At 54.2% G+C, this 12258-nt stretch overlaps 2 protein-coding genes across 2 annotated transcripts; one reads left to right on the forward strand and one right to left on the reverse strand.

Annotated features, from left to right (window-relative positions):
• J7T55_011827 (tp-dependent rna helicase ded1) lies at nucleotides 1-2156 on the forward strand (the record flags this gene model as incomplete). Its single annotated transcript, XM_053136651.1, has 5 exons — nucleotides 1-413; nucleotides 470-663; nucleotides 720-1160; nucleotides 1217-1708; nucleotides 1759-2156. The coding sequence occupies 5 exons, from the start codon at nucleotides 1-3 to the stop codon at nucleotides 2154-2156; spliced, it is 1938 nt and encodes a 645-aa protein (XP_052999632.1).
• A 3795-nt stretch (nucleotides 2157-5951) lies between these two features.
• On the reverse strand, nucleotides 5952-8024 carry J7T55_011828 (uncharacterized protein; the record flags this gene model as incomplete). Its single annotated transcript, XM_053136652.1, has 2 exons — nucleotides 5952-7594; nucleotides 7658-8024. 2 exons carry the CDS (start codon nucleotides 8022-8024, stop codon nucleotides 5952-5954), a joined length of 2010 nt encoding a protein of 669 aa, XP_052999633.1.
• Nucleotides 8025-12258: the final 4234 nt, after the last annotated feature.

Genomic DNA, 12258 nt, shown 5'->3' on the forward strand with positions numbered 1-12258 from the left:
ATGTCTTCTGGTTGGGGAACTCAGGACACCTCCGGCTCAGGCTGGGGCTCTTCCCAACAGCCTCCCGCTGACTCTTTCGGTACGGCTGCTATGGCCGACGCCCTCCCCGACGCCAATGGCCGCCCTCGGGCCGAAGGCAGCTCTGCAAACAATGCGACTGGTGTTCAGGACGGCGATCCTACCTCTGGTGGCTCCACTGACGAGGGTGGTGTTGCCGACGGATGGGCCCCTTCTCAAAAGTACGACTACGAGCAATTCACCGACGCTCGTGCCGGAGGATTTGATGGCAGCAAGCGCGTCTATCACTGGGACGGCGAAGAGGGCGACCTCGGCCCAGAGTTTCCAGAGCTCGAGGAAGAGCTCTTCGGCCCTGCGGACAAGCGCGAACTTCCCACAGGCATCGACTTCTCCAGGTAAGTCCACACTGCTTGCCTCTCTGATCTGGGGAATCTAGCTCACAGTCTTCTAGCATGGCCCCGGTTGAGCTCGAGCAGGAGGGTCCCATTCAGATCCACCCCATCATGCGCTTCACTGAAGCTGGTCTGCACCCGGCCATGGCGAAGAACGTTGAGCTTTCACAATACCGTCTTCCAACCCCCATTCAGAAGTACTGCCTGCCCGCCATCACTCGTGGTCACGATGTCATCGGAATCGCTCAGACTGGTAAAATATTCCTCTCACGAGCGCAAAACATGACTTTTGGCTGACAAAACTCGTAGGATCGGGCAAAACGGCAGCGTATCTGATTCCGATTCTGAACAAGCTCATGGGCAAGGCAAAGAAGCTTGCTGCGCCCCGTCCAAACCCAGCGACCTATCGACCTGGAATCGACCCACCTGCTCGCGCCGAGCCTCTTGTCTGCATCGTGGTGCCCACTCGTGAGCTTGCCATTCAGATCTTCCTGGAGGCGCGCAAGTTCTGCTATCGGAGCATGCTAAGACCTTGCGTCATCTACGGTGGTGGTCCCATTCGCGACCAGATTGACCAGCTCAGCAAGGGCTGCGATATCCTTATTGCTTCGCCTGGTCGTCTCATCGACTTCATGGACCGCCCGCAGAACCTGACCCTGCGTCGCCTCAAGTTCATGGTCATTGATGAGGCTGATGAGATGCTTCACGATGACTGGAAGGAGGACTTCGACAAGATTCTCGGTGGTGGCGGTGAGCCTTTTGCGCATCGTCCTTTCCTCAGCCCTATTTACTGACTTGTAACGCAGAGCAGGAAGAGGGCAACATTCAGTACTTGCTTTTCTCGGCGACCTTCCCCAAGCGTGTGCGTGAGCTCGCAATGACTCACCTGGCCACTGAGCACGTTCGTTTCCGTGTTGGCCGTGCTGGCCGAGCCAACGAGAACATCGTTCAGACCATTGTGCAGACTGATCCTTCTATGAAGCGTCAGGCCATGCTGGACCTGCTCAATTCTATGCCTCCGGCGCGCACCCTGATCTTTGTCAACAACAAGCGCACCGCGGATGAGCTTGACGACTTCCTTTTCAACCGGGGCTTGCCGTGCACCTCTCTTCACGCTGATCGCACTCAGCTTGAGCGCGAGGATGCCATGCGCGCGTTCCGCAAAGGAACTATGCCAATTATGATTGCCACTGGCGTCTCTGCTCGTGGTATTGACGTTCGCAATGTCTGCCACGTTATAAACTTCGATCTTCCAAGCCTGGATCATGGTGGAATTGAGGAGTACACGCATCGTATCGGTAAGTCGTCTGCTCTCATTTATTGGATTTTGGTACCTAACCTCCTAAAGGTCGTACCGGTCGCATTGGTAACCGCGGTCTGGCAACATCCTTTTACACCGAGCGCGATGAGCCTCTGGCTCCCATCCTGGTCCGTACGCTGCTAGAGACGAAGCAGAAGGTCCCTGAGTTCCTTGAGCAATACATGCCGGAGGGTGATGAGCTTGAGAATCTCCAGTTTCCGTCTGAGCAGGATGAGGACATTGGAGGTGGTGATTCCGGTGGCGGCTGGGGAGGCGATGCCGATGGTGATGCTGGTGGTGATGCTGGCAATGCTTGGGGTGGCGGTGAGACCTCTGCTGGTGGTGGTGACCCTGGAAACGCCTGGGGCGGTGGTGGTGATACCACTGCTGCTGGTTCTGGTGGCTGGGAGACTGGTGGTGCCTCCACTGGCGGTGGTGGCTGGTAGAATGCTTCCGCTTCCTTCCGTCTCTGATACAGCATGGCACAGCTTCATGCTGACTTGATGCCCTTGAGTGTCTTGGGAGATTGCCTTTGGTGAGGAACATCTTCCTGACTTCTGGTTCAGGCCCTTCATTTTCACGGTGAGGTTGTTGAAAACGTGGATGGCAGATACTTTGCGAAGATCCTAATGACCGGTGAGGTCGGCAGTCTGATTCGGCATGCGGCATGTCTCCTGTCATGTTCGGTCAGATCTGTTTCCATCTTCAATTAGACTACATCTTCGATAGTTGATCAACAACCTGGATTCAATTGCTTCAATAGCCCCTGCGTGAACTACAATGATCATATTTCCCGTCTCGCTGTATCAATGGCTTCAGCATTTCCAGGGAAGTGCTCACATACCACACCCATTTTTGACTGTCCCAGCCAAAGATCGCGCATTGCTATCGATGGTTCCGGACGAGTTTGTTCATGCAGCTGCACTTGCAAAGCATACTTGTGAAAGCCAGATAACCACACAAAGTTCTGGCCTCTGCTCAAGGCCTGATCACCAAGATTAGTTTCGTAGACCCGTGAGATCATTGAGTCAATTTTCAGGCTTTCTGGGATTCTGTACCAGCTTGGTATTTGAATTATTCAATCCAGACACTCTCGTTGACCAACTGCTTCAAAACTTGCTGTGCACTGGTCTTATGCGAGTCCTGCTCCAGGCCTATGCATTCTCTGACCTTGGACACTCACAAGAAATCTAGCTGAGTATCTAGACTTTCACGAAAACAGAGGCATGGCTAAATTTGAGGAACTGCTGTGTACATCTAAAGCAGCTAACTTCAGAAGCGTTGAGGTGAGATGATGGCAAAGCTGGACGAGCGGAGGTTTCATGTACTTGTTTCATCAGCCCGTTCTCCTTGAACAAAATCTAGTTCCTGCTAGCCAGAGTGTGGTTGTCTTCAGGATGAGGACTGTGATAACAAGATTGGTCTGATCGCTTTGATCCATAGGAGGCTGGCCCAGACAGTGTCAACAGCAGGGCGTGCTCGAAGGGTGTATCGTGAGCAAGATGAGAACGAGCACGGGTTAACAGCAAGGAGAAGTGTGCTGAACAACCCCCCTGAATTCCCCTCAAAAGGGGTCATCTCTCGTGACAGCAGGGCGCGCGTGCCTTGGCCCCTGAGTTGGCAGCATGTCCTGGTGACAAGACGGTCAAGACGATCAAGACGTGGCATCGGAATGACAGGCATCAGGAAAAGGGGACCTTTCCACACTCCCCTTTCTGCACTGTCCTCCTGGAAGAGTCACATCATTTCCATGTCCCAATGAGAGCATGGCCGAACTACGAACAATCAACTCAAGATAGAGGCAGAGACGCACAGACAACCACATCACAGCAGCAGTAAGACGGATAGTTTCGTCACTTCATTTACTTTAACCAACCTGCCACATTCAGCTCGCCGACCAATGTCTCAATGCGCGAAGCACTCGCCGGGGCCAGAAGGGGTCAAGTCTCGCGGCTACAGACTTCCCGCCCAGTCACTTCGGCTAGCCGCCCTCGCAGGCCGTATCTGCTCAAGCACAACTTTCCCAGGTAAGCAGTAGCGTTCCACCCCAAGATCTCGATCTGTGAAGAAAATGAGGTGTTGCCAAATCTTGCATTCTTGCCGTCTGACTTGCGTGAGGGGGAGGGCCAGCATCGAACGCACGTTTGAAGCCCCCCTCCGGACCATCCGGCTTGGGCCAAGAGATACTCCGCATGGGATGGATGCAGGAGACAGAAAAACGTAGCGCTTATGTCGATGTGAGCTTTTGGAATCCGAGGAAAATTTACGTCCCTAATTAAGTTGGGACAGTTTCCCCTATCCTCACCACGAGGTACAAGGGCGCAGGAGCCTGGCAGAAGAAAGCAGTGGCAACACTTGTTGCCGCTCTGACACACGCAGCTACTTTGTGAATATGACACGACACGTTTCTTAGAATTCTTCCTCCTTCCTGAGACATTCGGGATGGATGACAGGAAGGATTACGGACACGATGTAGACCCACTCGTCTGCCTGCTCGCACGTCCACCCATCAGCTGACAAGTATAGAGGCAGAGCGGAGGCCCGGCGGTACTCCGATGGACAAGACCCTTCACAAACCGCGGGGAACACTTACCCATTCAATGGAGTTTATGTATGTGGAATCTATAACAGGATTTGGTTGGTCTTGGCATTCAAGCAACCAACAGCCTTCTACCCGGACATCAGCTTCACGTTGGTGATTAGGAAGCACATACCTTCTTGAAGGCCCCAAAAAGACTCTTTGAAGAGCAATGAAGAGAAAGGTTACTAAAATGCGTAGTCAACAATGATTGCTTGTGTCTAAGTACCCTGTTCTGGGTGGTGATGCGTTGGTACGGGAAACTCTTGCCATCATCTGTGGGCTCAAAGCACTCTCGTGAACACACTCTAGCAATCCAAGCACGAAGGTTCACGCCCACAAAGAGCCAGGTGCGGTCCCACAATGACGAGACCGGAACAGGTCAGATGCGTGCTGTCAGGTGCCGCAGAAGCGTCTGGCCCCGAGCCAGGGGGTGGACTTCTTTCATGAATGCGCGGGCGCCCGACCTTGTCCTATAACGGAGACGATGGTGAGTTTTTCTCGGGGTGACTCACTCGGGATACCCAGTACAGCGCGATGGCAACGGCTTGAGGGAACTGAAGGTCCGCGTGACCGGACGAACCAAGAAGTTGAGCTCTGTTTGGCAAAGCTCTGCCCGGCCGAATGGTTGGGTAAGCACTCCCGGTTGTGACTTGTGAGTGTGGGGAGTGAGTTTCTGCTCTCCTGGGTGTACGTGGGTACGGAGCAGTTGTGTGCGGCTCTCGTGATGTGGCATTGCGGACAAGTGGACGGTATTCGATTTTCACGGGCTCAATTCAGCTTGTTCGACTCTGTATCGAATAGCGTGATGCTGGACGCAGAGGTTCGGACGATTGCAGTGTTGTAAAATCTTATGGAATCTCAAGAGGTCTGTTCCTGTGGGTACCAGGAACACGTGGAAGTCATCGACTCTCAAATCTAAAAGTTTTGTTTTTGCCTAAATCTTGAATTGCTCTGCTTTGCTGGGTAGCGAACGGCTTAAGCTCGAGAGCTCTTTTGCTGCTGTTGCTGCCAAGGGAGTATTCCGGTCCGCTCCTCGAGATGGCCCCGTATTGAAGGAAATCGAGAAGTTATGGACCAGCCCTCATCTTGTCCAGTGCAGGTCTTTCGTGTCGGCAGAAAACTCGAGATGTCCCGGGGTCGTTAACGAAGCTGGCTGCCTGCTCTGCTTTCGCAGCTTTGGCGCCTACCGCGCTTTCTCGCCAATCCGGTTGTCTCTTGTTTGCTGCCACGAAGTATGCAAGGCATACTTCGTTCGAACGCCTCGTAGAAGACGCTTGCTCTCCTCATCATAAGCCATCAACTCCGCCAGATGGTTGTTCGAACAGGAAAAGCAAAAGTTATTTCACACTTCATCGTACACAGTTCAGCCGCCGAATTCCATCCCATGCAGAAACCTATTTGAGCCCAAAATGACACCTTCCCAATGCATGCAAAACGCAATAGCGCGCTTTTCAGCCCCGAGCCCTGGGCTATCGTCCAAGCCATCTATCGGTTTGGACATGCCACAGCGCAGTGGTATCAAGACCTCTTCCCACCCCCTGACAGAAGACATTTGATGTTCCAGATTATTTTAAAAAGAGAAAGGGAAAGTATAAATGATAGTGATAGTGATAATGATGATGGACTTGCCTAAATGTGCCATTGCACGACAAGCCATCGCTTAATTCAAAATGCCGGCCCACATTCCGGGACCTCCCAATCCTCCCATCGCAGGATGCATAGACGGAATGCTGTACTGAGCAGCCTCTGCTGAGCAACAAATTCGCTTTCTGCCATCGTGCGAGGATGTTGGGAGGGGCACCTGGTAGCTATCATCGGAGCCTACAGAGGTGTACTGCTCACGCAACATCCCACGGACATTCTCCTGAAGGCCGTGATCAACTGAGATTGGACGGCTTCGCTTAGAACCGACCTTGGGAGCCGATGTTGCCAGCTGCTGCGTAGCATGCGAGCGGCGCCAGTTGTCATGCAGTTCCTGGAGAGCTCGAGCTGCGTCGTTGGTGGCATCATCGATCTCGCATTCTTTCTTGGTTGTGAGTGTCTCGAGCGACATGCCTTTCAAGTCGCTCACCGGTCCGGTGTATGACTCGGGGGAGGAAGTCAAGTTCTCTTCATAGTCTTCAGGGACCGACGCGATAGTTGGCCTCAGCGCGTACCTCTCACTGCACAGCTTCGCGGAACGGCAGCGCGCCAGCACATCCAACTTGGTGTGCGGCGCGCTAGTCAGCGATGAAGCCGATGAGATTGAGGAAGAGCGAGACGTTCGAGACGTGTCCGATATCATGGACTCGGGTGAAGACGGTGTTGAGACCGAGTTGGCAAGCGAAGATCGACGTGTTGCCGTGTAGTAATTCTGCGGTGACGACGTAGTTGGCCACCTGTCCATCTGAACATTGCCAGCTGCGCCCATTGCCAAGCTCATCGAAGAGCTCCTGCCAAAACAGTGCGACAGGCTAGCCAATCCAGGGGACGGCTCGCGAGCAGCACTGGGCTGGGGGGTAAGGCGTGGCGTAGGAAGCAGTCCAAACGTCGGCGGCAATCGAACAACGGTATGCGCCGGTGACGGAGCAGGTTCCATCGTGTGAGGAGTGCTGTAAGCTCTCGGGGTCGGCGTAGCATTGCTGGAGATACAATCATATTTATCCTGGGCTGCAGCCAGGACTGATCGCGGCGACAATGACCTCGGGCTCATGGAAGGCGCGGGAGTAAATCCACCCATCGACACAATATCTTCCAGATTGTCTAGATCTGAGTTCAACTGGAGTATGATCCTCTTGAAGTCCTCGCATTGGTGCTCGAATTCGACGAGGGCAACACCAGATCCTGGCGATGGGGGCTGGGATGGCGTAAACTTCATGACGCAGTCGGTCCAGCGGTTGTAAACTTCCTCGGTGACGTGCAAGTTCCAGTTGACCGCGAGGAGGAATGCCATCTCATTCTGGTTGATTTCGTGTGTCGCGAGGCCTGATATCTTGCTCCAGGCGCGGGCCGAGTAATTCCTGTCTTGCAGATATTTCGAAGCTAGGATCAGAGCTGCGAGGAACATCCGGCGACCGCATTGAAGAGCGCGACTGGCATGGCAGTCGTCAGCCTGCTCCATAGTAAAGTCGCGATCAGGAAGGTGATCCTTGATCAAAACTAAATAATAAAGTGCGACCTGCAGGGTCGAGTAACTTGTCCGAGAACGGCGCAGAGTCTCTTGGATGAAGGTCCGCAGAGGCAGAACGCTTGAGTTGCTAGCCTCTTCGCGGCATACCACAGAAGACGTGGGCCAGATGGCCTCGACGATTTGAGTGGAAGAATCTAGAGTGAAGTCTGTTAGAACTCGAATCTGTGGGGCGCGCATGACGGCTCTTCACAACTTACCGACAAGATTGTCGACGAAGTTGTGCTTCCGCTCGACCTGTCTGACCAACGGGGGAGGGCAGCCGTTTCGAGATGTCGCACTACTTGAAGTCCGCCTAGGATTTTGGCGAAGACCCTGAGGAAGGATGCTGCTGGACCTCAGAGATGCGCAGGAGCTCTGCTGGGAGAGAGATGGTCGGGACTGAGGTAGGTAGTCGGAGTAGTCGGTAAGGGAGGAAGTTGTGGAGTAGTCGGCGGAAAGTTGAGACGATGCATCAGAACATACCGAGACCGAGGAGGCCGTTGCGGAGGAGGCTAGTGAGGAAGTATATAACACATTTCGGTAGGCTGTGACGAAGACCGGTGAGTCGACGTCTGCGGGCTTCATCTTGATTTAGTTTTGCGTCGAGGAGGTGGTCAGGAGCGTTGTCGAGCTATTTCGAGCGCGATCAGAGCCTCTGGATGTCCAGTCGCAGTATCTAACCAAGAAATGGGCCTTAAGCGGAAGCCATCATATGCCACATAAATATTACTAGTTTTGGTGTTATCGGATTGGTTGGAGTCGTGGGTGTGGTTTCGCGAGGCTGTGTTCCAAAGGTATTCCGTTGGATGTCGAGTCTCACTAGACGACGAGAGGGTACGTAGAGGTCCGCAAGGTATCGGTATTTCTGATGCAGTCGCCGTTTGCTGGCGATGTCATGCCGTCGAGAAAAGAGGAAGAGGCTGGTTTTAAAAGGATGGCATCAGACGCCACTATTATTGAATCATGAGTAACTGCTTGTTGTTCCAAGAGGCAAAGGCACAAAGAGTGAAAGCGAGGACCGGAGCCTAGCAAGGCCGGCGAGGAGGAAGACTCAGCTCTAGGCAGTGGTAGGCCAGGCTGAGGGCGTGTGATGAGGATGAGTATGAGTGTGACAGGTGGGATATAGGATGAGTGAGGATGATGAAAGTGGTCTCTTGCCAGGCAGTGGGTGGTTTGGTCACTCCGGCATTAATGAGGTTTAGGTATCCATGGCCACGGCGATGGTGGTGGCAGGTGGGAGTCCCGTTTTACGTGTCTCTCGATGACTCTTCCGGACGTGTGATAGGAGGGAGAGTGGCGAAGACAACGTGAGTGGATATGCAACCGGCCTTTGCCGCCATGGGGGAGAGAGGCAGGCTTAGGCCTTGGTAGGCGGCAGGGGAGGGGGGGAATGGTGGGCTGTCCGAGGGATGGGCTGGGCTGGGCTGGGCTGGGCTTGCGGCCTGCTCTGTGGGAGGCGGGAGGGGGGGGAACCAACGGGAGGACGGAGGAAACCTACCTGGCTAGAATGAACTGTAGTGTGACGGGCTGGGGGCGAAGACGGTAGCCTGAGAATGGGTCTCTGGGAGGTCTTGGGCCTAGCTTGGGTTGCTGGGTTCGTGTGGCGAGTGCGCAGCGCGTGCGTACGGCTTTGGGCTGTGACTGACTCCAAAGGCGAGTCCGAAACAGGAGATCCTTGGTGATCCTTGACAACTCAAGACTGACTAACACCGGCCAGCACCCAAGAAAAGAAGACGTCGTTGGTTCGGTTTTCAAGCCCCGGCAGAGAGGACAAAAAAAGGGAAGGGAGGCGACGAAGAGTGAGTGAGTCGATCACACGGATGTAAAAGGTATTAAGGTCGGTAGACAGACGGCCTGACTTCGTCCTTTGTTCCTCGCAGGTGCAAATGAATGCCGCACAAGGAGACGGAGAATAGACCCAAACTGACCGGGGGCGGTAGGGACAAACAGCAGCGGTAAAGCAAGAGGGTATAACGAGGAGACGGATGAGAGGAGATTCTGATTTTGGCAACAATGAGGCGAACGGCAGTGCAGTGCGCAAAAGATTAGACTGAAACCATGGATAATGAGGAGAGGAGAGTTGTGTCGACCTGTCAACCAGATGCTCAAGCAGACTACGATGAGTCGCTTTGCACCTCTCAAACGGTAGAATCGAGCATCTTGACTGCTCTATGGGGGGGGAAGGAAGGGAAAGGGGAGCGCAGGAATTGCGGTGATGCGGGCACTGAAGCAGTTTTGAAGATTGCCGTCCACACCTGGCCGTCCCCCAAACCACGCCGAGGTACCCGTTGCACACGCAAGATTTGTAGTGCAGCACAGGTATCTCTGGGCAGGGAATGGTCGAAGGGGCCTTCGTTGCCCATCAGTAGGAGCGAATGGACGTATTGGCGGCCCATAATCAGACTAGCGCGGGCAATCAGCAGGTAGGCGATTGGCTGCAGCAGAGGTGGGAGTGGAGTGGCCACCTCTCACCATCCATTGCCATCCTCTCAGATGCCTCAGAGGTGCCAGCCCCCCTGCCACTGACTTCTTACAGTACTGCAACTTCCTCGCACCTGCAGCAACCGACCAGCCCCGTTTCTGCCTAGCTCCATGTCTCTGCAAGGTGCAGGCGCATCTCATCGACGACAAGGTTGACCAAGAGATGACTCTTACTGCCACAGAATGCTTGCCCTCCAAGAATCAGAACGGTGCAGTGAGAGGCAGGTAGGTCTGGCCACCATGCAACAGGCCTTTTGGGCTGGTTGTTGCCAGCTCACTCTCACCCACATGCACACAGCACACATCACACAACCATGTGCCCGATCATTTATCAAACCGCTCATGGACATCAATCAGCTCACATCCTGCGTGCACTCGACTATGGCAAGGGGCCACAAAAGCCGGGATAGGACACGAGGATAAGAAGTGAGCATGCGAATGACAAGAGCCAGACACCCAGATCGTGAAATTTCCAGGGTCGCAAGAGTCATCATCGGTGACAAGAATGAGATGAAGGGGAAGGGGGCCGTTGAGAGGGGACATGGATGCTGTCCCCAGAGAACCCGAGTTGTTCCCCCGAGACCCTTGGCACCACTGGCACACTCTGCCGTCTGCCTCTCTGCCTCTCACGCTCATTCAATCAATCAATCTCCCTGTCGGTATTGGTATCACAGTTATCGCTACTATCAGCAAAGCACCTCACCACTCACTCACTCACTCACCCACTCGCCCGCTCAGTCACTCGGTCAGTCAGAAGTCAAGACAAAATGTAGGCATGTGGGACTGCATCCAAGTAAAAAGCTTACCAACTTGTCCCGCAAACCTACATTTACTTTCATAATAAACTGCTTGTATGTGTCATGTACACCAATAATAACAGACGCGCAATACGATGCTTCAATACGGGATTTGCGAAATTGCGATGACCTCACGTTGCTGCTTGCTGCTTGCTGGTTGCTGCTGCTGCTGCTGCTCCTGAACATGCACAACCAACACAACATGCTAGACATGCCAAAACCAATCTTTGGAAAACACGGCCTCGTTCGTCTGCACTTCCTTGAGTCAGCCCTCGGCCGAGTTGCGGCGCGGCTGGGCGCTTCTCTCTCATCGCCTCGGTCATCATCAATCACTATCATCATCGTCTTCATCATCAGGCCAAGCCAGGCCAGGCCTAAGCCCCCCTCGCCCCTCGCCTAAGCCCAGCCGGCCCCTAATAATAAGTTTTGGCTGCAGCCGTGCCAGGCGTACCCGTGCCCCGAGCTGCGGTGCCCCGTTAGCACCCGAGGCTGCGGACGGGGCAATCCGCCTAACATGGGACTACCCTCCTTATTCCTCCCTGCTGCTGCTGCTGCCTCGCAATTCCCATCCATCGTCGTAAGCCACTGTCAACTACCCCGTGCCCAAATTTGGCAGCAAAGATCCTGCAGTTTCATCAGAGAGGCACAGCCTTGGCTCATCACATAGTGGATGCAACAACTGTCGGAGGACGGGTCGCCGGATTGCGCATCGTCGACTAACGAGCCTCTAGGAAATGATTCAACCCACACTAAATGCCAGATTGCACTGCACCAGGCCCCAGAGAGATGCTAGCCATAGAGAACGGCCCCAGTTGTTCTGTGTTGACCTCCAAACCATAGTGACACGGTGTGACAATGTTACATGTCGTTGTCTCTTGCGTCCTACTCTGGAGACCATCAGTTCCTTGGCCAGCCACGGGCGACCGCCCAGCCGGTGAGCTGCCTGCTTTCCAGGAATCCTCCCCATCGCCAGCATTTACCTGCCAGGACCAAGCAAGCTGGCAAGCAGGCTGATGGAACGGCAATCAGCAGTTCTCTCACCAGCCCCGTCACATCACCCTATGCATGGCTCCAGATCCAGATTCGCCTTTATTTTGATACACCCGAGGACGATCACGAAGCAGCGATTCCGACGGGCATTGCGTCCGCCCCACCTTGGCTTCAGAGAGCCAACGGTAACGACGTGAGGCGACCTGCTGTTCAGTGTCCAGTGTCCGGTCGCTCCGCAGCTGCATCAGTTACACACATCCCTCCTGAGACGGCACCAGATTTTAACGGCACGGCACTCTCGGTATTTGGCTCAGTTTCCCGAGACTCTACTCTCCCATGTCTCGACTCTCACGCTCGCCAGCTTTGCTTGTTGGGATGAGGTAAATGCAACTACCACGCCACTGAGGAACAGCCCAATCTCATTCTCATGTTGGGATCTCGAACACACCCGGCTTCCTCTCGCCCGCTGTCTCACTGGTCACACAACACCGATGTCATATTGGCGTTGCCTTTTGAGCAGACATCAGACAACCAACTACGCCTTGTGATCG

This window comes from Diaporthe amygdali (genome assembly GCF_026229845.1).
Source record: "Diaporthe amygdali strain CAA958 chromosome Unknown NODE_2_length_3802984_cov_64_841326, whole genome shotgun sequence".
Taxonomy (NCBI): Eukaryota; Fungi; Ascomycota; class Sordariomycetes; order Diaporthales; family Diaporthaceae; genus Diaporthe; species Diaporthe amygdali.